The sequence below is a fragment of the Tachysurus vachellii genome, chromosome 22, assembly GCF_030014155.1.
Source record: "Tachysurus vachellii isolate PV-2020 chromosome 22, HZAU_Pvac_v1, whole genome shotgun sequence".
Classification (NCBI taxonomy): Eukaryota; Metazoa; Chordata; class Actinopteri; order Siluriformes; family Bagridae; genus Tachysurus; species Tachysurus vachellii.
In genome coordinates this window covers 10,703,892-10,727,852 of record NC_083481.1, presented here as the reverse complement: position 1 = coordinate 10,727,852, position 23,961 = coordinate 10,703,892, and the positions used below count along the sequence as shown (strand labels likewise).

At 38.7% G+C, this 23,961-nt stretch overlaps 1 protein-coding gene across 10 annotated transcripts in view; it reads left to right on the top strand.

The window, feature by feature from the left end:
* iqsec1b (IQ motif and Sec7 domain ArfGEF 1b) overlaps positions 1 to 19,265 on the top strand; it is a 173,043-nt gene extending 153,778 nt beyond the window's left edge. For 9 of the 10 annotated variants that reach the window (XM_060857619.1, XM_060857617.1, XM_060857618.1 and 6 more), the window contains 13 exons: positions 639 to 906; positions 2,245 to 3,491; positions 4,301 to 4,462; positions 5,597 to 5,719; positions 6,496 to 6,662; positions 7,158 to 7,297; positions 8,281 to 8,310; positions 9,620 to 9,745; positions 10,098 to 10,197; positions 10,931 to 11,092; positions 11,383 to 11,559; positions 13,646 to 13,695; positions 15,301 to 19,265. In XM_060857619.1, coding sequence (XP_060713602.1) covers positions 639 to 906; positions 2,245 to 3,491; positions 4,301 to 4,462; positions 5,597 to 5,719; positions 6,496 to 6,662; positions 7,158 to 7,297; positions 8,281 to 8,310; positions 9,620 to 9,745; positions 10,098 to 10,197; positions 10,931 to 11,092; positions 11,383 to 11,559; positions 13,646 to 13,695; positions 15,301 to 15,831 — 3,283 coding nt within the window. In that variant the 3' untranslated portion in view covers positions 15,832 to 19,265. The remainder of the gene's footprint in view (positions 1 to 638; positions 907 to 2,244; positions 3,492 to 4,300; positions 4,463 to 5,596; positions 5,720 to 6,495; positions 6,663 to 7,157; positions 7,298 to 8,280; positions 8,311 to 9,619; positions 9,746 to 10,097; positions 10,198 to 10,930; positions 11,093 to 11,382; positions 11,560 to 13,645; positions 13,696 to 15,300) is intronic. The other variant, XM_060857625.1, reaches the window with a different exon arrangement.
* Positions 19,266 to 23,961: the final 4,696 nt, after the last annotated feature.

Sequence of the window (23,961 nt, the reverse complement as noted above, 5' to 3'; positions counted from 1 at the left end):
TCTGACAACTTTGCAGATTGTTTCTTGGCCAGTCTATCAGAAAAATATTGTATATTGTAAATATTGTACGACATGTCTGCTTGTGAAATCAAGGCTGAATTTACTTCATGTTGCCATACACACACAGGCAGGGAAATACATCTGTCTTGTCATGTTTCACAATGACTCCGAATACAAGCTACAAGCAAGTAATATGTGTGAAGGTTATTCTTCAGCCATTTTATATGCATTGCTGGGATATGGATCTCTATCCATTATTAGATAGAAGATAGAAGTAGATAGAATTCTGGTCTTATATGATGGGAATAACTTGGAGCTTGGAGCATTGTTAAAATGGCTGACAATGGATAGACTTTATTATAAGCTGCGAAGAACTGCTCTCTCCCTATCTTCTTTTTTTCACCCACACACCTTGTTTAGTCCTTTTGTATACGTAATTTTGTATGTAAGATAAAGTTGTTTTTTATCAAGCAACTATAAAATAAATAATATTAATAAATAATATAAAATTTGCTTCTGAAAACAAGAAGTTGAGTGGAAATAGAGTTTTCATATACACCAGAGATACTGGTTATTTCTGGTATGTTTTAAATAAATAATTAAGTTGCTTAAGTGAAACTCTCTCTTTTCCTCGGCAGTGTGGAGGGTGATGGTGCTGGCTGTGAGGCAGGTGCGTCTCTGGAAAGTGGATACTCTCGTGGGCCAGTGACGCGCAGCTCCATCATCAGCACTGAGCACTTTGAGGCACCGTCCCTTTATGCACACGAGATCCGGCAGCGCCCACGTCGCTCCAAACTCCAGCACTCGCAATCTATTCTTCGCAAACAAGCTGAGGAGGAGGCCATCAAACGCTCACGTTCACTCTCTGAGAGCTATGAGCTCTCCACTGATCTCCAGGACAAACAGGTTCTTTACTTCTTCTGTTTTAATGTAATATTCCTGCTCTTCAGTGCTCGTTCATGACACAGTCTGTGAGACTGTCACTTGTACTTTGATTAATTATTTGAGTTCATCTATTTTAAATGGATTTCAAGTAATGATAGCAGAATATTTTCTACACACTGTGTTAAAACTGTATGGCAATCGGTCAGTTTGACACTTAAGAAAACGATAATGTCAGGAATGGCTCCAGTCGCACAGTGACCCTCAACAGGTGAATTGGCTATGATGAAGATAAAGGAACAAATGGATGAATGTTCCAAAAAATAATTACAACAATTTTACAAGAATATATAAATATATATTTCAACACATTAAATGCAAATGCACATGAGGAAAGGAACATCTAAATCAGCTAATATAATTTGTACTGTGCTTTGTACTCCAGGAGATAATCTTAATGTTAGCATTATGGTTCTTGAGGAAATGCTTAGATTAAAACTAAATCCGGATGTCTGCCAGACACTAGGCTGGTGTTTCTGTACTAAATTTATAAAAATTATACTCTTTCTTGTGTATTACTAGACCACAAATATTAATCTACTGTTATAGTTTTTCTGTGCTTTTAAAAACCACAAGGCAATTTAGCTACAAGACAATTGCAACTTTGCCTGCTAATTAGTAACCATAGCATTAACCAGCTTACTAGCTAGTGAAAAGTAAAATGGAGAAAAGACTTTATTGATACCGTTGAATAAGGTTGTTGTTGTTGTTGGTCTTCCGGGTGCTCCCTGTTCAGGATCACCACAGCGAATCACATGGTCCGCATATTAGATTTGGCACTTGTTTTACACCAGATGCCCTTCTTGACACAACCCTCATATTTTATCCAGGCTTGGGACCAGAGTTAAGTGTGTCCATTAGATTATTTAAAACCTTTGAAATATTAACTAAAAATTCATTATAGTAGGCTGCCTAAGTTTTTTCATGCAGCACAGTGTACTCATGCCCGGAGAGCAGGAAGTGGTCCTTTAGATCAGGGAGGCTGAGCACACATACAGACATATAATACCTGCAACTTGGCACCTGCTAGGCAAATCAAAAAGCTGCAGCTGATCACTTCAAGTGACAAGAAGCATACTATCAAAGTGTGTGAGATTACAGAGGTTTATTCCTGCCTGTAGTTCAGCCTGAGGCGCTGGAATTTCTCCAAAAGCCTTAGCAGCAAAGATCAGAAGTGCGGAACTGCTTTAAGAATGGCCATGTTTTAGACTGTTGTTCCCAGTAGGATTTAATCTTTATAGTCCTTACAATGAGACCTTTCATTAGATGCTCTAATCCTGCCTGTGTGGTTCCTTTTCACAGGTGGAGATGCTGGAGCGGAAGTACGGGGGACGTTTCATAACTCGACATGCTGCCCGGACCATCCAGACAGCTTTCCGTCAGTATCAGATGAACAAGAATTTTGAGCGCCTCAGGAGTTCTATGTCTGAAAACCGCATGTCCAGGCGCATTGTCCTTTCCAATATGAGGATGCAATTTTCCTTCGAAGGTCCTGAAAAAGTCCACAGCTCCTACTTTGAGGGCAAGCAGCTCTCCTTGAGTGATGACAGCACTAAGCTGGCACATTCAGAGCGTGGTGACATAGTACCTGTCAACGTTAAGTCACAGGCAGGACAAAGCGACTTCACGGATGCCATCACTGAACTGGAAGACGCCTTCTCCAGGCAGGTAAAGTCACTGGCTGAGTCAATTGATGATGCGTTAAATTGTCGCAGCTTACATGGGGATGAAGGGCAAGATGAAGTACAACGGGGTCATGGTGACCTGGATCGAGACATCACGTATCAGGTCAAACCATCACACAGCGGAGAACGACGCAAGCTTGATGAGATGACCGCATCCTACAGCGACGTGACCCTTTACATTGATGAGGAGGAACTGTCTCCTCCCTTGCCTCTTTCACAGACTGTAGGGGACAGGGTGTCCATGGATCCAGAACTGCAACTGCGTGCACTAAACTCCTCGCAGGACTATTGGGTACACAAGGAAGACAAGTGCGACACTGACACTAGCTGTCGCAGCACACCGTCTCTGGAGTGCCAAGAGCAAAGGCTTCGGATGGACCACCTCCCTCTGCTCACCATCGAACCCCCCAGCGACAGTTCAGTGGAGCTGAGTGATCGCTCTGAGCGTAGTTCCCTAAAACGGCAGAATGCTTATGAACGAGGTGGACCAAGCCAGCAGGGTAGCCCCAAGCGCCATCCCTCACATCCCTCCCATTCTTCCATCCCCCGAAGAGATGATGATGTCCCCCGGCATCGACCACGGCAGCTAGAGAGCCACCTGGCCATCAATGGCACATCCAACAGGCAGAGCAAATCAGAGTCTGACTTCTCAGATGGTGACAATGACAGTGTAAACAGCACATCCAACTCAAATGACACAATCAACTGCAGTTCAGAATCATCATCACGGGACAGCCTGCGTGAGCAAACACTCAGCAAACAGACATACCACAAGGAGACTCGTAACAGCTGGGACTCACCAGCCTTCAGCAATGATGTCATCCGCAAGCGCCATTACCGCATTGGCCTCAACCTCTTCAACAAGTATGTACTGATTCTAAGAACAAAAGAGCATTTTCCCCAGAGTGAGCCAGAGGAGAAAAGAGAGATGGGAGAAATGGTCCGGTCTCTCGGTTCATTAGCATAAGACTATTCTGATAGCTGTGAATAAACAGACTCACACTGTGTTATGTGGAGGTGTATGTGGATCATTTTTTTAATTATCGTCTTGATCTTTGACCCATAGTGCCACATGATTTATGTGAACCAATTATAAAAGTTCATAGCCCCCGCTTTGATTCTGCAGTAAGGCAGGTTTTTACGTAACTGTGCACTGTGATTGCCATTGAGGCCTTGTGTAATTAACACTAATCAAAGATGTGAAGATTGTGGCAAAGGCAAGCACAGGTAGTTTGTTTAAGCAGCTAGTTAGTCCAGTTTAAATTAGTAAATGACATAGCAAGCAGTCAACCCAACTGTAATCTGAAAACACTGCAGCTGTCTTTCTGCATCTCTGATGAAAAGAACAAAGCTAAAACTCAGATAAACAGGCTTCAATAAACTTTTGGCATGAGATTGAAATACAGGCTGTCTAAATTGCTGATTTGTTTGAAGTAACTTTTAGGCATCTGTGTGTGTTTTGGATTACTCAAACACATTCTTTAAAGTATCAAGTCTTTAATTGTAGGTTATTGTGGAATTGATTGCTCTTTATGAAGTCCTTTTTAATCAGGATTCTTGAGCACACAAGCCTTCCTCATTGGTCTAAGAGACACTCAGAAACCCACTTTGATCTGAAACACACATGCTGTTTAGGCGCTCATATGCAATAACTCTTCCTATATTGTTTACAGAAAGCCAGAAAAAGGTATCCAGTATCTGATCGAGCGAGGGTTTGTTCCAGACACCCCTGTGGGTGTGGCTCACTTCTTGTTACAGAGGAAGGGTTTGAGTCGGCAGATGATCGGAGAGTTCCTGGGCAACAGACAGAAGCAGTTCAACCGAGATGTCCTGGAGTGAGTTCTCTTGACTTTTCCAAACAGCAGTACGCACTAGAAAACAGAACTGAGAAGTAATTCTGTCTACATCTCCGCTGGTCACTTATCCCTGCAGGTCCCCTTCCTCACACTCATATTACATGTGTGCTTCTGCCCTATAACGTATTTCTCCCAGGGTTGAGTCCATCAAGCAGACTTATTTATAATACTGCACAAAAACAAATTGACCCATTTTGAAGACATTTAATACATTTGATTTTCAGATATTCAGACATTTATATTTTATCTATTCACACTGCTGTGCAGCTCAGTAATAAATGAATTAGAATTATGTTCTGCATAAATCAGATATCAGATATCCCTTGCCTGATCTATGAAAATGTTTCTTTTGTCACTGGGACTGCTATGAGCCAAAATGTGATTTGTTATTAATACATCAACTGTCCAAGTAAAAACACTTTTATTGTCTGTTCTGAACAAATTAATCCATTCTCTAGATGTCTTCTAATAAAACATTCTCATGCTCATTTTTCATTTTGTGTGAGTAAAAAAGCAGAAGGATTTTCCCCATCCTACCAGTATCTGTTGAACATCCGCTTATGAGATTAAATCATTCTCCCATTTGTGAATATGAAATTTTATTTCTTTGTAAAGAGTACACAGAATTTTGGTTTTCTAGTAAACCTTACTTTTGATTCTTTGGAGTTTTAACTAAATGTTAAATGTTAAATGTCTCCTCCGCAGAATGAGAAGTTTTCTTGATTTTGCATTCATTCATTTTGCATTCATTCATTGAGAAGTGTTCTTGCTTTTGCATTCATTTCTGCAATTAGAAAATCACAAAATCCTGGAGGGACTGCCAAAGAAATTTTTTTCTTAAATGGCCCCTCGTATTTAGCATCCCCAGTGAGCCTTGTTAAACTTCTATAAGCCAGTTAGAAGGGCATATAAGGGCATATAATGGCATGCCAAAATGATCCAAATCAGCTTGAGATCTTTTTTAATAGTATTAAAAAATCTTACTAAAAATCATAGATCATACTCCAAGTCAAGAACTACAGTACTATGTAGGTTTAAATGTGTTGCAGGGTCAGTAGCGTGTTTCTGGGGTATACTTACACTGGTCTATGTCTCTTTATTTCCTTTTGGCAGCTGTGTGGTGGATGAGATGGACTTCTCTAGCATGGAGCTGGATGAAGCCTTGAGAAAGTTTCAAGCTCACATCCGAGTACAGGGCGAAGCACAGAAAGTGGAACGGCTTATCGAAGCTTACAGGTGAAAAGCCCCCCATCCCTCAGCTCACACAAAATCAGCTTAATACGAGCTGTAGAGCAGTTTTGACAGATTTAGAATCTTGTTCATAATCTTGTTGCTCTCAAACATTCATTTCAATGTGCTTAAAGTGCATTCTTTTTTTCTCATTACACTTTCTACACATTAAAGCATGAAAGATTTTACAACTTACAGAGAACAGAAAATCAATTAGCTCGCACTGGGGAATTTCCCGAGTGGTGAAAAATCATCGAGATTGCTGTGTATGAAAGTATTCTGTCCTGTACACGCCTACAAACCTTGTCAGAGTGCATGGGCAAGTTAGAAATGTCCAACACTGCGTCTATACAAGATTAAATGAGTGAAAATACACATTAACTGCAAATCAGAGCCACCTCTTGTTTTGTTGTGTTCTTGTGGTGAGTGATGTATATTGTCCTTTTCATAACAGCAAACTGTATAGTCACTATTTAACATGTGGATATGTCTAAATGTTGAAGGATCTCAACCAAATAACTGTATCTACAGCATAATTTATTAGGTAAAGAAGTGCCAACTTGTTTTGTTTACAGCTGTGCACAGGCATGAATTTCATGTTTATTGCCTTGCTTGGAGTTGAGGAGCCCATCCTGAGTTCCCTAGAAGAATTTCCAAGTTGAAGGAATATTTTACTAAACCTAGGAAACTAATAGTTATGACCTTTAGTAGAATGCTTTGTTTTGTCTGGTCCTCTGTTGTTTTGACTTTTTTCATTTGGGAAACTGCTCATGTCTGTTTAGTCAGCGCTACTGCATCTGCAATCCCGGTGTAGTGCGGCAATTTCGAAACCCGGACACAATCTTCATCCTGGCATTTGCTATCATCCTCCTCAACACGGACATGTACAGTCCTAACGTAAAGCCAGAGAGGAAGATGAAGCTGGAGGACTTTGTGAAGAATCTACGAGGTGTGGCCTTTATCTGTTTATGCACTGAATCCAGACAAGCCTTTAATTTATCCACAAAGAAGTTTTATACAGTCGATGAATGCCTTTTTGCATAGATTTTAAACCTGAATTTTAAGCTTTTTGTGGCTGAGCTTTTATGTATACTTAAGTATAGGAATTCAAAAAAAAGTTTAAAAGTCTCAATAATTAAAAATAATGTGCAGAATGTTTAGAAAGGGTAATATGTGGCAATTAAAGTAGAGAAAGCAAAAAAAAAAGCATTTCATTGTTTCTCCCAACATGGTCTAAAATTCTTACATTTTAATTTACATCTATTTGCAGGTTAGGCCATAGAACCATTTGGTGGTTAATTATTCAAATTCATGGAATGTTTTCATGATTAAATTAGAAAAATCTTATGACTTTTTTTTAACATAAAACTAATTGTGTACCGATTATTATTATTACTTCCAAAAAAGTACAAATCTTATGAAATGCTACTGTTCTGTACTGCAGGGGTTGATGATGGAGAAGACATCCCTCGTGAGATGCTGATTGGTATTTACGAGCGGATCAGGAAACGGGAACTCAAAACAAATGAAGACCATGTGTCCCAAGTGCAAAAAGTGGAGAAGCTCATCGTTGGGAAGAAGCCAGTGAGTGACATTATCATCACATCTGCTATCCTTTCCTTCTATCTGGAGCTGCTCATCACAGTTCACCACAGATCTTAAGACAGGTCAGGACTTAAAAATAGCACTTTAGAATTTAAAAACACTTTTGGCATTTACTTTATATTTACAGAGCAGTGTAGTCTATTTTAGGTCATATTATTTCCACCTGAGGTGACCTTAACAGTGGAGTCCTATTGATATGCAACACTCTTGCTCTACAGGACATCTTGTCATCTCTAGACAATCACAGCCACTGACCCTGTATTAGCCTTGGATTAGCTTGTCCAGAGAGACCACCACAGAAGCGTTCAGTTCTGGTCAACTGTAACCTTATTCTCACAAGATTTCCACTTTATTGGGGTCTGTGTCTAATTAATTTATCTAATGAATGGCAAAAGTAAAAAGAGAGAAAAGGAAGAAAAAAATTACAAGAATGAGAGAGTGTCAAGCTTGGTTTAAATCCCTGACCAATCTAATGTAGATTCTGATGTCTCCTGGAAACTAAGGTGCTACCAGGCATTCACATGTAGTGAACTCAATTCAAGTTTCAGTCACCACAGCTTTAAAAAAGTAATAATTATTATTTTACATATAATGGAGATTGCACACATAACCTGACCTGCAGCCCCGTCCCTCATGTCTGTTTAACACCACGAGCCCCATCAGCCTTACCATTAATGCAGAGCCCCTGTGGAGCAAAAACGGAGGAGCCTCTGGCCTTTGTTGCTGTAATTAGGCCAAACTCAACAGCATTGCTCTTCATCAACTCCAGCCGTGATCTCAGCCACACACTGAGCTTATAGAAACCAGGTAGACATCAGGAGAATGTGTTCAATTCTAGAGACAATAGGAAAGGAAAAAAAACACATATTTACTCTCCAAGCTTGCTCCTTCTTGCTGATCCTTTCTCACAGTAGCTTTGTTTGATGTCTTTATGACCTATTTGGGTTTTGTTTGTTTTTCAGATTGGCTCACTCCACCATGGCCTTGGATGTGTGCGTATTTTTGGCTCATTTTTTATTGTTGATAAATGATGTCATGTCCATTTATGCATTAACATTTAGAAAGTCTATTTAGCATAATAGTGTTCACATTAGACCCTATAAGCTCCTAGGAACTGTCATGAACACCCATTAACATGTATTTAATTGCTACTTTATAATGCTGGTGGCCGTCTCCTGGCTATTGACTATATGTCAGATATACTCACATTGATTCAGATTTATTTGTATAGTACTTTTGACGAAATACATTCTAATGTCCATTATACTTTATTATGTTGGTATCTGACATCTGGTTTCTGGTCTTGAAACATATAGGTGTATGAAACAGCAGCAAAGCACAATACCATATTTCAATATAAAAGTAAGGGAAAAAGCAGTGGGCATTGAACACAGCCTTGTGGAACACCAAACATCACTTGTGCATGCATTTACTTCTGTCAACATTAACATCAAACTAGTAAGAGTCAGACATGCAGATGCGGCTTGGAGCAAGAACAACCATTACCCCAACTTTTGCAATTCTCTTTAGAAAATATCTTGTGTTAAATGTTGCTCTGATATAAATAATGCAAATAAAGAAAGTTAGCCCTTTCTAGAGACGGTTATGTACTACTTTAACCAGTGTTTTTTCAGTCATAATCTAGGCCTCATTACAGTACTGAAAGATGTTAACATTGTTTGTGATGTCAGCCTCAGTATGGGAGACAAATGAAGAAAAACATTTTTTATTTTTAATTCTTGAAAATCTATGGAATGGACAAAACATTTAGCAAAGATTCCTTAATGCATGTAATAAAAGAATAAAACAGCAACAGTATTGAAATTTTGTAAGCAATATTTCAATACTGTTGCTGTTTTGTTCTTTTATTAAAGTAAAATAATAAAAATAAAATCTGCTTTCACTACTTTATACGTGGAAAATACATCTTACAATTTGTCCACCTCATGCACTTTTCAGACATTCCTTTAAATATTCCTTTAAGTTTAAATACATGTTTAACGGAATCGGTGTTTTCCAGTTACTTTCCATGTTACTTTCAGCAAGATTGAATTAAGTAGATTTAAGTAGAATACATTTTGTGGTAGTTTTCTGACTTTCATGTAAGCTTCAATCCCACTAATGATCCCCTTTATTGTGTTAATGATTTTTAAAGTTAGATTTAAATCACAGTCATTTTTCTGGTCCCCTTTTCCACATCTGCTTAACTTGCTGCTTGACCTGTTCCACATCCTGAGCAAATGTTTCATTGGTTGAATATAACCCTATGACACATGGTCTGTGTACTATTTTATTTTACAGGTGTTGTCTTTACCACATCGCAGGCTAGTGTGTTACTGCAGGCTGTTTGAGGTCCCAGATCCCAACAAGCCACAGAAACTTGGCCTCCACCAGAGAGAGATCTTTCTCTTCAACGATCTTCTGGTGGTAAGAAAAGCTTGAACAAGTTGTTAGGATGACATCCAAGTACAAAATGAAAACCCTGCAGCTTTCAACTGGAACAACTGCATACGTATTTGCTTCTGTCATTGGATGGGAAGGATCTCCTTCTTCTCTCTTCTGTGGATCAGAGTAACACTAAGAATAAAAGGAATATATTCTCTCCTGCAGCCTGTAACAGTCGAGTTCATAACCACCAGTTCAAAAGGATTCAGCAGAGATTCTCTTTATGAGATTGTAGATGTTGTATGATTGAGGAGAGTTACTTAACAGATAAGATCACAATAAAGTATAAGCAGTAGCAGATGGGTTCCTAAGTATTTTCACCCTTTCAATTTAGGTGACCAAGATTTTCCAGAAGAAGAAGAACTCAGTGACATACAGCTTCAGGCAGTCCTTCTCTCTATACGGCATGCAGGTGCTTCTCTTCGAGAACCAGTGTGAGTTGCTTTTTTCTTTCCTGCTCTTATTTTACCTTAGCCCTGGACATCCCCAGCCTAAAATAATTACATTTATATTAATATTTTCTAATTCAAGAAAATGTCTAGCACAAGAGATGTGCCACAAGGTATTTTCATTCTTCTCATCTGTTACTACCAGCTGTTACTTGATCTGTGGCGTAATAAAAACAAAGATCACTACTGACATTTTTTAGGCTTCTGTAGCTACAATTTGGTCAATCCCCCTCCCCAAGTGCAAACTAACTGTGACTTTTTTTTTGCATATACAGTAGTATAAAATTCCGTGTTACAGAAAAGCTGTACTTTGTTGCTTATATTCTTTTTGCCTAAGTTGCTAGTAAACGCCACTTCCCATTCTTGTGCAATCTGCCATATATACCCACACTCTTCTGATCAGATTAGCTGCATTAGCCGCATTAAACTGGTGTTATAGGTGTTAGATATGACAAAATGACCAATTACATGGCTGTATCTTTAAAAGGGATCACATGTTATATACTTCATATTGAATAGCAATGTTCTCAATGCCAACAAACTTTACTACTCCCTTGTTTTTCTTAATATTGTTCCTATTAAAAAATCCTTGCCTGATTGAAAGATAGAAAAAAAAGGAAGTGGTAGATAAGTGAAGTGTTTCAGGCATTGGACTACTGATCAGAAGGTTGTGAGATTATTTGTGCTTGTTAAGTGATCTTCACCTGTTGGTTAACAGTTTATCCCAATGGCGTGAGGCTCACATCAGCCATCCCTGGTGCTGATATCAAAGTCCTGATCAACTTCAATGCACCCAACCCACAAGACCGAAAGAAGTTTACAGACGACCTGCGGGAGTCCATCGCTGAGGTGCAGGAGATGGAGAAATACAGAATCGAGTGTGAGCATGAGCAGCTTTCATAACCTTATTACTAATTTGTCTACTGAGACTTACCCCAGCAAGCCTTCTAAACTCTTTTAAAGAAGCTACATTTTAATGTCTGTGTGCCATTGTAATGGCTTCATAATTAAAATGTGTCCTGTTGGACAGTGCATTTTACTCTTTTACTCTGGTTAGACAGTTATTATTCGGATGCAGAGGTATTTTGGTAGAACTGGAGTATTTGGATTTGTTGATACAGAAAATAAATCAAACATTTGAAGTTTGTCCATGTTTGTGTGTGTGTGTAGCTGAGCTAGAAAAGCAGAAAGGTGTAGTGCGACCTAGCATCTCGCAGAGCTCTGGTCTGAAAAAGGAGACCGGCAACAGCAACCTGAGCCGAGCGAGCCTGGATGACAGCTACGCCATGGGGGAGGGACTGAAGAGAAGCGCCCTCAGCAGCTCCTTACGCGACCTTTCCGATGCAGGTAACTTCAGAGGTCACCACTAGAAAGTGTATTTTTTTTTTATCGAGCAGAGCCTCAAAAATGTTACATTTAAAATCAACATTGTATTGGAGATGCTAGGAATAGTGCAAGTTGGGCACATCATCACCTGATTTACTGAATAATTGTCCTCTAATTATAGCACAGCCTCCAGTGCGTCACAACTTGTGCACAATGCCACTGAGTAGTATAATGTGTGTAGTGTGTTCCCACTGAAAATTCCAAAAAAATAATTCCAGCAAGAGGGAGTGCACTTCAAGGACCCAGATGAAGCATTTATTCAAGTATGGATACTTCATGCACTCAATGCTTGCAGCTTTGCTTACGCAGTAGAAGAGAGGCGGGGCTACCAGGAACCGGCAGTGAATGACAAAAACATTTCAAGATCAACACTTTGGTGGACAAAACACCTTACAGACATCTTTCAAATTAGTCAATTTTATATGATTTCTTTTTCAAAAAATCCCCATGTTTTGCAAAAGCTAGTGGCATCACATCATTACGTGCATTTGACTTCATTTGCCATCAACTGTGAAACGGCTTAAACCTCCAGTTAGTAAAAAAAAACACTGGAGACAGATAAGTATTTAGTGCATAGTGTATAGTTTGTTATTTGGAACAAAGTTAATTGGTACATTTCCACTGAAGTTCTATAACATTTTAAAGAACAAAAAAATAAGTGGAATAAGTCTAAAGAACTACACAGTTATGGATGTTCTTTGTCGTGTGAATTTACAATATGTAGAATATTTCACGGCCAGATATTCCAGACCAGATAAAAGGAATGACAGTGATACATACATGTGGACAATGAAGTTACACTGAAAAGCAAAACCTTCACTGCATTACAGTTATTCTGCCTGATCTATTTAATTACAATCCTGAGCATGGGAATGGGAAATAAAAAGGATGCTGAGAACTACAGGCCAACATTTCTCTGCTAGATGTGCTTTGGTGGTGTGTATATTTTATAGTTTCATCTAAAACATTTGTTCAAACTATGCTGGACTCCTAATGATAAAGAGCCATAATTTAGAAACTTTCAATCCAAATTTCAATTGAATGAACTTTGCGCCCAAGGTGGGCAGCTACTGGCTGTGCAGATTGACAATCTAATCAACACAGAAGATCAATAGAGCATAAAGAGGTTTGATAAAAAGGTAAATAAAGTAGAGTGTCATTGATATTCTGCATTAAGTTTTTAAGTTACATGATTGCATGATAATGACTGCACAGGAGAAACCAGGAAGGTGTAAACAGCTACCCATGGCTTTCTATTAACACAGACGGGTGATAATACGGCCACGCTGCGGGTGAGAAATGAACTGAGACGATGAAATCGGAAAGCAGTGTGCGTGCTGCAGTAGAAATCTTTAAACAATTTCAAATAAAGATAACAGCCCTGAAGGATGAATGACATCTTTCATGAGTTTGCAGTAACACTTTGTCCCCGCTAATATTTTGCTAATGTCTGTCAGCTCATGGATTACAAAGAAACATTTTATTGTAATAGTCATAGTTGTAATGTTGCCTAAAGTAGTAAGATTACAATTTAATAGCTAAATCTCAGGCATTCTGATCATGACAGGTAACATTACTGCTGACTTGATGTTTTTAGCTTTGTGTGTTTCAGATCACTTTATGACAGACCAAATCTAATTACTCTTACATATATTTTCCCCACTGTTATTTATTTTTTTTTAGCTCTGTATCCTGTAGTACTGCTAGGTAAGTTAGTCTTGTTACAATGTGAAAAGTTGGATAGTTAGTATAAGTTGCCTTTTCTAGAACATGCTAAATATTCATGCTAGCCTAGAAAAGTGCTCAATCCATTAAATAGAATCAAATCCAGAAGTGTACTCACCTGTGTACTCACTCCAAGCCCATGCTCCCGAACTCAATACACCTGTTGTAAGTCAACTAGTGGCTTGCCATGTATAAAATAGTGCCCCATGCAGGCAAGCAGGCTAGATGCCACTCTGTTTGTCCCCCAATGTCCTGTGCTGTGCTCTGCTGTGCTGTGCTGTGCTGTGTAAGCGTGCTCTGATCTGTGGCATGTCCTGCTCAGGCAAGCGAGGTCGCCGCAGCAGTGCAGGATCTCTAGACAGCAATATGGACGTAAGTACCATAACGTAAGGCTCATTTTTCCAGGCTGCCATGAACAAGAGCTCTTAGTGAAGTCTTTGATTGTGACACTGCAACTTTCTTCTCGCTTTTGTTGTTCTTTGCACACTTTTAGTTATGTTTTGTCATGTGATGACAGTGTTGAACCTCTCTCACTGCATGAGCTATTTGCCACAAATGTAGACATTTCATTAAAAGCATTTTTTCTTCCCACCTGAAAAAACCCACCGCATAATTGGAAGTTTACTAACGGTTTCCAGTAACCATTTTCCTCTCCGTATCTCCTGATCTTAATGATTATTGGAGACCATTAGCCAACTCCCATTATGTTGAGTGTGTGTTGTTTTCAGCAGGTTTTGAACTTTACTTACTGCTTTCAATCATCCAACTTTCATATACTGTACATAGTCAGCATGCACCAACCAGCGTGTTCAGCAGTCTGGTTTGCTTCTTCTATTTAATGGTGTGTCGTACAATTTACTTGGGGCTGATAAATGGGGCAAATAAATGTTCAGTGAGCTTGAAAGGAAAGACCTCTCCATCTCCTCTTCAGCCTTGACAGTGCGCATCTTTTCCTATCCAGCCCTAAGAACTTCGAGTACTAGAAAGTACAGGAGTAGGATTATGACTAGATACATTTTTATCCATCCATGTTTATTAATAAGATCACTTTTTATAATGTTTATTAATTAAAAACTATTCTTTTACACACACACACACACACACACACACACAACATTACTTGATCTTTATTAGTAGTAATATTTCCCATTCACTGCCTGTTCCAGCTTTTGCATGGCATGCATGACCATTCAGTATCTTCTCTCTTCTATTGTGTGACACTGACAGAAGACGCATGTCTTGTTATGCCTAGTGCCATGTGGCCTGAATGTTCTGTCCGGTTTGATACAAAATATGCTGTGCTGATGAACAATGTGAGGCATGGAACTGCATTTTATGTTGCACTGATTGTAATCTGTAGACTTTTGAACTGCAATCCTTCCCTACTGGATTGAAAGGTTTTTTTTAGTGCCCTGTTTTTTATAGCAGTATGTTAGACTCCAGTCCTGGAAAGTTGATTGAGTTGACATGACCGATTTAAAATGACTACATAAATTGGAACTATACTGTAAATTACACCAACAAAACATGTTGAATTTGTTTTAACTGCACTATGATTTATAATTACAAAGATAATATGAGAGAAACAAGGTGAAAGTTGTTTTTTTTTTTTTTTTTTGGAAACATTAAACAACCAGATGATTTTATTTATGATTTTATTGCTTGACTTTCCACACATATAGAGATCCACAAAATAGATCTCTGTTTCTCTATTTGCATAAGTATATTCATAAGTATATTCATATTGCTGCTGATTAAGCTGAAAATAAAAATGTGTAAACAGTTAATTAGTAATAGTTGTGTATGATGAATCATCCCAGCAGTGTTGCAGCACAGTAGTCTGACCCCCTGCTGTGTATTTAGCAGTGATGTACTAGGTTTTGTGGTAGAGCTGCTTTCTCTTCTCTCATACACTGTGTGTGTGTGTGTGTGTGTGTGTGTGTGTGTGTGTGTGTGTGTGTGTTTGTTTGTCTGCAGGGCTCAATCATTAGCAGCCCTCACATGAGGCGTCGTGCTGCCTCCAGTCGTGACTGCCCCTCACGCCAGCACTCAATGCCCAGCTCATCCTCACTGCTTGGCTCATTGTTCGGCACCAAGCGGGGCGCCAAGTCCCCCTCTCTGCCCCCACAGCCTCCTCATCCATCCCACCCCACCCTGATCTCTCACACGCCGCATCCGTCCAATCTGCACCACACAGCTCGCGAGGGCACAAGCCTAAGCGACACACATTCATCACACCACACTCAGTACTGCCATGTTCAGCAGAACCCACCTCCATATCACCACCACCACCACTACCACCCACCCGCCCACATCCAGTACCACCCCTCTTCCGCAGCTGCCTCTTCCTCTCATGGCCATCCACATGCGCCACACCCCCACGGGCCACATGCTCAGCATCCGCCCCACCCTTCCCACCTGCAGCACCACCACAGCCAGGCTCCACCCCCGGCAGCCGGCCCGGGCAGCACAAAGCCCAAACACAGTGGCATCAGCACTGTGGTGTGAAGGACTGACACTGGGACTGACTTTCCAGAGGCACCTTGGCAGATTTGCTCTAAGGCTGGCATGTGAATTACTGTGGCCCAGGAACCAACTGGGGAATGAAAACAAAAAAGGCATTGTGACTCATTTCATTTAGAGCCCCTTTCCTCTGGGAAGAGAAAGGGGACGCACACTGTGTAGCACTGGCTTTCTCTTCCAGGCTTTCAGAGGGCTGCTAGACCCTGTGGGGTTTCCCACCTCCATTTCCAGATTTCCTTCGCATCACCATTCACCTGTTCACACCCAAGCGAACGCTGCTTCTTCTCATTAGGATTGATTTATGATTTTTTTTTCCCTTTAAACTTCACACCAGGACGTCTGTCCGGCTTTCATGCAACGACAATGCCAAGCATGCAAAAAGACCATAGCTACTGTTTTATCTTGTAATTAATTGCTTATGGAGCACTATAAAATACCCTGCTTGCTAATTAGCAGAAACAAACAGTCTCAGTAGAATGATAATACCTAGAAACGGAGAGTTTAAATACAATGGTCAACAGTCTAGCCATGAATAAAGTCACTCACAAAGACGTATGTGTTCCAGTATTTAATGTAGCTGTAGACCACAGTTCTCTGTGAAATAGTTAGCAGTCTTTAATGTGCCAATTATTCAAAAGCAGTTACTGAGTTAGTAAGAAACGCTTTGTGTATGTCGTGCATATACTATTTTGTAAAATAATCAATCAATATTACTGTTGCAGAACAAAATGCGTTCGGGGTGTGAGATAAAATAATCTCAGTATTATACTCTTGAAGTAGAAGATCTAGTTTCACTGTTATAAAAGTCCAATACTTTTGATTAGGCGAGCAAGGGCTTGACCTGAAACTCCTCTGGTTGCCTTTGAAGCAAATCTCTGGAAGATTCCTGAACAAACACAAAGAGGATCTTCTGTTCCGGCAGAACTGTGTTTACTGCACTCATCTGCTCATCACTGAACAATCAGGAGGCAGAAGAGCAGGAGGAAGGAGCTAGCTAATGCAGGAATCCTCCTTAGGCCTCGACTCCTCAGTCTTGGCCACTTAGTGCACCATGGTTTTATTTTTTTAACTATTTTTTTAGGGATGAATAAAACGATATGAAGTAACTGTGCATTTAAAGATGAAAGTGATCAAGCAGATTTGACTGATGGGGTATTTGGGGGGGTTAAGAAAAATGTACATGCTTTGCTTAAGAGGATTTAGACTGTTGTTTTTGAATTTAAGGAGGGAGACTACATTTCAGAGATAACTAATTTCTTTCCCCATATTTCAAGAGAGTTCTCACGGGTTCTTGCTGTGCTATTTGTGTTCTCAGCGGGCTGAGTGAGTGTGTGCCCCTTCATCCTGGGTGCTGCTGTTTGTGGTTCTGCATGCAGCGTAAATTGATACAGGCTTTCTGCAATTCTGCTTTTGGTTTTTCTTTCTTTCTTTCTTTCTTTCTTTCTTTCTTTCTTTCTTTCTTTCTTTCTTTTCTTTTTTAATGAATGCCTTTCACTTGCTCACAATTCCAGCTAAGTATTGTATGAAGGTAGTTTATACCACGAGATGAGATGTGTATCACAGAAGCTTGAGAAATGAGGATTAAATCATATTTTTCCACACAGGTCTTCAATATTTGTTACTTACTTTATGCTGAATATGCTGTGTACGGAAAGGCATTGAATCTGATGAACATGATGATGAGCTTGAGATTAGAAAGATCTAAATCACGTGTCTCATTTTTGTAGTATTCACTAATGTACAGCAACTGTGATAGAAGTTTGTTCTATCTGTGAGGAGTATCAGCAGAAGAGTTTCGCTTAGCAATTGTTGTCTTTTTCTGTTTGTCTCATTCTTTTTGTTTGTTTGTCTGGGGGTTTTTTTGTACTAATCACATGTGCAATATGTATGTTTAAGTTTTGTAAATGAACATTTGCAATCTAGTGACTTTTTTGTTTCCCCTTTAAGCTTGTCCATGTCTTTAATTCTGCATTGCTGCTCTCCCTCCTTTCTCTGTTCTAGCGACTTGCAGTGAGGAATGTCAACTGAAGTACTCTTGCATGTAACATTATACTGTAAGGATATTCTCTAAATATTGTATATTCCCAGAAATATCAGTGTTACCTTTGACTGTTGTTGAAATTTAAGTGACATTAAAAGTATGTAAACTTCTCTTCATGCGACTGTGTTCCTATGGAAGTCATTTTGTCATATTTTGTACCAGAATATATTCAGCTATAGACTAAATGAATAGAATGAGCTTATATTCCAGCTATAAAGTACACACTGTGTATGGAGGCTTTAAAAGCAGATCAAGCCCCTCGGCTGCTATGAAGAGGTTCTATAATCCTACTACAAATTAAATCTTAATTATATGCTGTAGGATCATTGATGGAGGTTAGCAACGTGAGAAGTGATTAAAAGCAAATCACTGTCTATATTATTATTATTATTATTATTATTATTATTATTATTATTATTGTTCCTTGAATGCTGCTCTTAGATCCAGGTTCAGGTTTGTAGAGAACCAATAAAATCTCAGATGGACATTTTTGCATAGATAATATTTATCAAGCCATGCCACAGGAAATAATTTTTAAGAATTATAAGAATTAGTGCATTTTGAAATACCTTGATTTCTGGGACAAAGTAAGAAAAAAATACCTGTCAAAATTTTTTGTTTGTTTTTCTCAAACCTTTTGTTTGCATTTTTTGTTTTTGGTTTTTTGTTTTGTTTGTTGTTTGGTTGGAGTTTTTCTGTTTGTTTGTTTTACTTGAAGGCAGCAGATAGCAAGTGTAATGCTTTAATCGTGTGCAGTACAGGACCTTTAGTCTAAAACTCATATTCCCTTGTGTTGTGTTTATAATATTTTTTTTTTTGCTTCTTTGCTTGCTTTTACATTTTACACGAATGTGCTGCACAATAGCATGTATTCTGGTTTTACATCATTGCACTTGTGTACGTGTGTGAAACAAAGATTGTCACTGTATTTATGACAAACATAGCGAAATGGAATAAAGGATTATGGATATTTCTAAAACTGAATTGAAAAAGGAAAGGTTAGAGCTATATGGCTAATGTGTGTATACAGTCGGTATATTATTAGGATTTAATTTGTCAGCCATCAGTTTCATGGGTACATCCTTTAAAGAGAGTTATTAACCCACTTATACTACCAAATGTATTCGATTTGGAATTGGATCCTCTGTAGGTCTGCTGGCTGTTACCTGAATTTCTTATATTTAGTGTGACACACACTGCATTCCATCACACACACATACAGTGTAGCTCATTTTCTAGACCTAGTTACGGATCAAGACAGGAGAATATTCATGTTGATATGTATTCTGTTTCTAAGTAGATTATGAGACCTTATAGATGTAAATCTATAACTGTGACCATGTGATTATCACAAAATAAAAATATACTGTCAGATTCATAGCTTGATCTGTCTGTGGCATGTATCCTGGAAAATATGCTTATATGCTTATATTCCAGCTATAAAGTACACACTGTGTATGAAGTATATTAATAAATATGCTTATTTATTAAATGTCTGTCAACACAAAAATGTATAGTTAGACTGAACATAATTTTCACATACACTACATGGATAGATGTTTGTGGACACCTGATCTTGACACACATGTATGCTTCTTTGCCAATTTGTTCCCTTCTTTAATGGAGCTAAGAGAACTAAACCTGTTCCAGCATGACAGTGGAAGAACTCGAGTGTCCTGGACAGAGCCCTGACCTCAACCGCACTGAACACATTTGAGTAACTGGAACACTGACTGTACCTTAGGCTTCTTCGCCCAACCTCAGTGTTTGATCTCAGTAGTGCCCTTAAGGCTGAATCCACATAGCCATTCTCTAAAATGTACAGGAAATCCCTCCCGGCTGAGTGGAGGAGAAACAAAATCAAAGAGAGATTAAATCTGGAATGGGATGTTAAAAAGCACATATTAATGTGATGATCAAGTGTCTACAAACCTTTGGCCATATTGTATATAAAAATATGCAAGAAGTGCTGCAAGCCAGCACCACTTTAATATCAGCAGCCCTAATAATTAACAATGAGTAGTTTGATAGTTATTGCTTTATTTCAGTGCACTTCCAGACAAATGATACCAGAAATATATTTCTACACTTATAATAATTTCATTGTACCTTAAAGCACTGTGATTTTCAATGTTCACAGTATTGCCATGCAGCCGATCTCTGCTCATCTCAGCTGATGAGTTAATCCCATTGCATTTTAATAGCTCTGTTTCTAAACCCTACCCTTTTTACCATGAAGGGCAACCATGAAGGCCAAGCTGTCAGGGATTTGTCCAAATTAATGCCTTACTTGTCAGATCTTTTGTAATGTGGACATTCGTATCTGTGGCAATCTGTGGAAACTGTCAATGTGGGTTGAATTCTGGAAATCAGTGCAGTTAGTAATACACTTTGACATCTCTACTTCATGAAATTGTAAATAGATTTCACCAATAAAGCATTTTAGGCTTATTTCTGGCCTTGCATTGGCCACCTGCTTATAAAATTACATTGTGGAAGGAGCCAGCTTAACACACACATTAGTAAATGCAGTCATTGAAGATGTTTAAAATCTTTGTTTGAAAGAAAAATGGCAAATTCAATTCAGTTTTTAATCCGATACCAGCTTTAACATTGTCTTTGATGCTCCTGCACCATCGTGTCATCATCAAAACAGAGACGGAATTTGAAATAAAATGATTTCATTTAATTTTGGGGCTAATCAAAGTTTAGAGCTTTTCTCCTAATTTACTTATGTGAAAAAGTAAAACATATCTCAGTTCAGAATTTGAAATAATAATAGTATATTATAATATACACTGCGACAGAAAATGTTAAACATTTGTGTGAAGAGGTTAGACAGGCCGTCATACAGAATTACCCACAGTGCACTGCAAAGCCAGAGTACAAACAATGCAGTTCTTCTGCAGTGAAGTATCACAGTGCAGAGCAGTTTCTTTCAGCTGGACATGTACTTGAGAACATGAGAGCAGCCAACCTCGTAATGTTATAAACATACTCTTTAGTTGTGAACTTAATACAGAAACTCACAATTAAGTCATTATAGTCTTCCGCTATATTTGGTTTTCATTCTCATGAAAAAACCCCACTAAACCCCTGTAAAAAATAGTAGGAAGTGCTTCTTGTACATCTTTAAATTGTTTAAGTTGAGCTCACTGTCGATATTACTTCAGCAGCATATAGAGCTTGAGACAGAACACTATATAGTACATAATAAATGACAGGGAGCATTTTTAAGCACAACTTCAAAGGGAGTGAGGAGAAAAACTTGACAGTGTCTTTGCAATTTGTCTCACAGGCAGACTGTGAAGAAATTACACACCGCTCCTTTAAAAATGGCTCCTACAGTATGTGCTCTGCATTGAAGTTGCACACATGGGCCCCGGAGGGACACAATTATGACAAGAGCGTGCTGGATTCTGGACACAATGACGTGCCCCTCAGACTTACACATACGGCTCTACTTAACATTCCAGGCCTGCTAATTAGCATGCACAACCACAATGACAGCAGTCAAACCTTCCATCTGCCAAGAAACATGATCAGTTGCAGTTGTTCTTCCAGTGTGCTCCGATGTTTAAAGCCAGAGGCAAGATGGATAATGTGGCGAACAACTGGAGATGCATAAAAATAGCCTGGTGTTCTATTTATAGCTTTGTGTTTCCACTGCTGCTACCTCAGTGTTCATCTCCACCAAGAAACATTGTGATGTCATGATAGAGGATGTACAGAATAAGGCAGTAAATGGTGAATTAAGGGATGTGTTTTTTTTCAGGGAATACAACAGATTAAACAGGTTACAAATGGTCTTCTTAAACACACAGTTATAGAGGTAGTGAAACTCACTGAGCACTTTACTAGGAAGTCGCCCTTTGCTCACAAAAACAGCCTCAAAATCTTGTGGATTCCACAAGATGTTGGAAACGTTCCGTTGAGATTGTGGTCCATGTTGATATGATTGCATCCTGCAGATTTTTTCAGGTACACTTTTACACTGTGAATCTCCAGTTCTACCACAATCTAAAGGTGTTCTACTGGAGTGAGTGGTGACTGAGAAGATCACTGAAGGACACTGAACTCATTGTTCATGAAATCAGTTTGAGACAACTTTTGCCTTTGAGACATGGAGCATTAGCATGCTGTACTGTATGTAGGCATTTTATTAAGGAAAATTGTCAATAATGGTCAGTAAATAGGCTGTGGTGTCATGATTGACTGAGTGATGATTGACTGGTTATTAACTGGTTCCCCACACTGTAACATCACCTCCACCAGTTTAGACTGCTGACACGTGGCTGGTTGATGGGTGACAGATGGTATGAAATCAAGATTCATCAGACCAGGCTACATTTATGCACTGCACTTTTGCCACACAATTGGCTGATAAATGAATGGGTAGTGTTCCTATTAAACTCCTTTAAGTCTGAAATTCAGGGAATTGTTTATTCCAATTAGGGTTTAGTTGTTAAGGTATATTATTTTCAAGAGTATTACTGATTACATTGCAGGAGTAACTTTAACTGACAAACCATCTCTTTCTTACACACACCACCATTTAATCCAGCAAATGAAAGTGAAAATGTACAAGGTTTTGAGTACAAAGGTATACCTGCACCTTGGCTAAGTATACTCGGTTTCAGTTTTTTGCAATTACACACATTTCACGTTACAATACATTTATTGCTATTTCTCACTATATCACATATGTGGTGGGTCAGAAGTCCCATATGAAGGCCCACACACCCTTAGTGGATACTGATTTAATGCTGGAATTGTATGGTAATTTGAAATGTATGAAGTTTTAAAAAATTGCCATTTGCCTCACCTGTATATCAAAATACTATTAAAAATAAAATATTGCTATTAGACATTTTTGTGCCATTTGGAGTGTCTTCATCAACCTAACTTTTCCACACAGTTTCAAGGCCACAAAGGGAAGTTGCCTTTGTATTGCATCAGGGTTTAACAGCATTCTCAGCTAATGACATTTGGAAAATGAGCTTTGTTCTTTGCTCATCTGTCTGCAATTTACACCATCATTAAGTAAGGGTCCAACTCTGTTCAGTCAATAAAGCAAGTTTGCAGCCAAGTTTTAAAAATGACAGCTTAATTTATGACTGCTAGAAAATAAATAGTGTTACACCTACACCATTTAAACAATGTAGATGAAAATATTGGTAAATTAATAATGAAAGTCTGGATTTTAAAGTCACATACAAATACAACTCCAAGATACAACAATAACTTTGTAACATTCTTTAATCTGATAGGGTTATTTTTTAATTTTTTATTAAGCACTTTACTTAAAAATCTATAAGGCGTTATTCATCATCTGAAGCAAAAGTCAGAATCGCTTATGCTGTAGTTGTGAACATTCCAGAAATGCAGCATGGTGCGTTATGTTCTTTGTTACTCTCCCGCATATAACAAACAGTTAGAGAGAGAGAGAGAAACAGACAGAGAGAGATATCTGCTGGAGAACTTACCATTAAAACAGTTCTGGTCTGACTTATATTCTCAGTTCTTTACCACAGAAAAAGACAGAAAGAGACATTATCGTTTGAAAACCATGGCCTGGGGCAGGAAAGTGAGTGTTATTCAGTTATTCTGGTGTGACCTTAGAGAAAAGACAGCAGAAGCCAGAAGGTCAGGCTCAGATACTAATCGTGAGGAAAATGTCACCTTCTGTTTCAACTGTCTGTCTTTTGGCTATAATTAAAACAACTTTGTCCTGACTTTCTGTAAATTAATCTGTTGGTTCCACAGAAAGGTGCAAACATAAAAAGAACCTTCTATATAAGCTTATAGTTATGTAAAGGTCATGTAAAATAATAAATGTTATGTAAATGCAGTTAACCTTATTTCAGTCTATTTTAACATAACAATCTGTAAAATGATGAAAATCTTTAAAGAATAAATATTTAATTAGGCTGTATTTTAAGTCAATACATAGCAGTCCTGTGGTTAAACAAAGACACTAATAAAATGCCATGGTATAACTGTACACCTACAATATGGACCAACAACACTAATGATAAAATGGCCAATGCAGAGGGTGCTGCTGTGACTTGTAA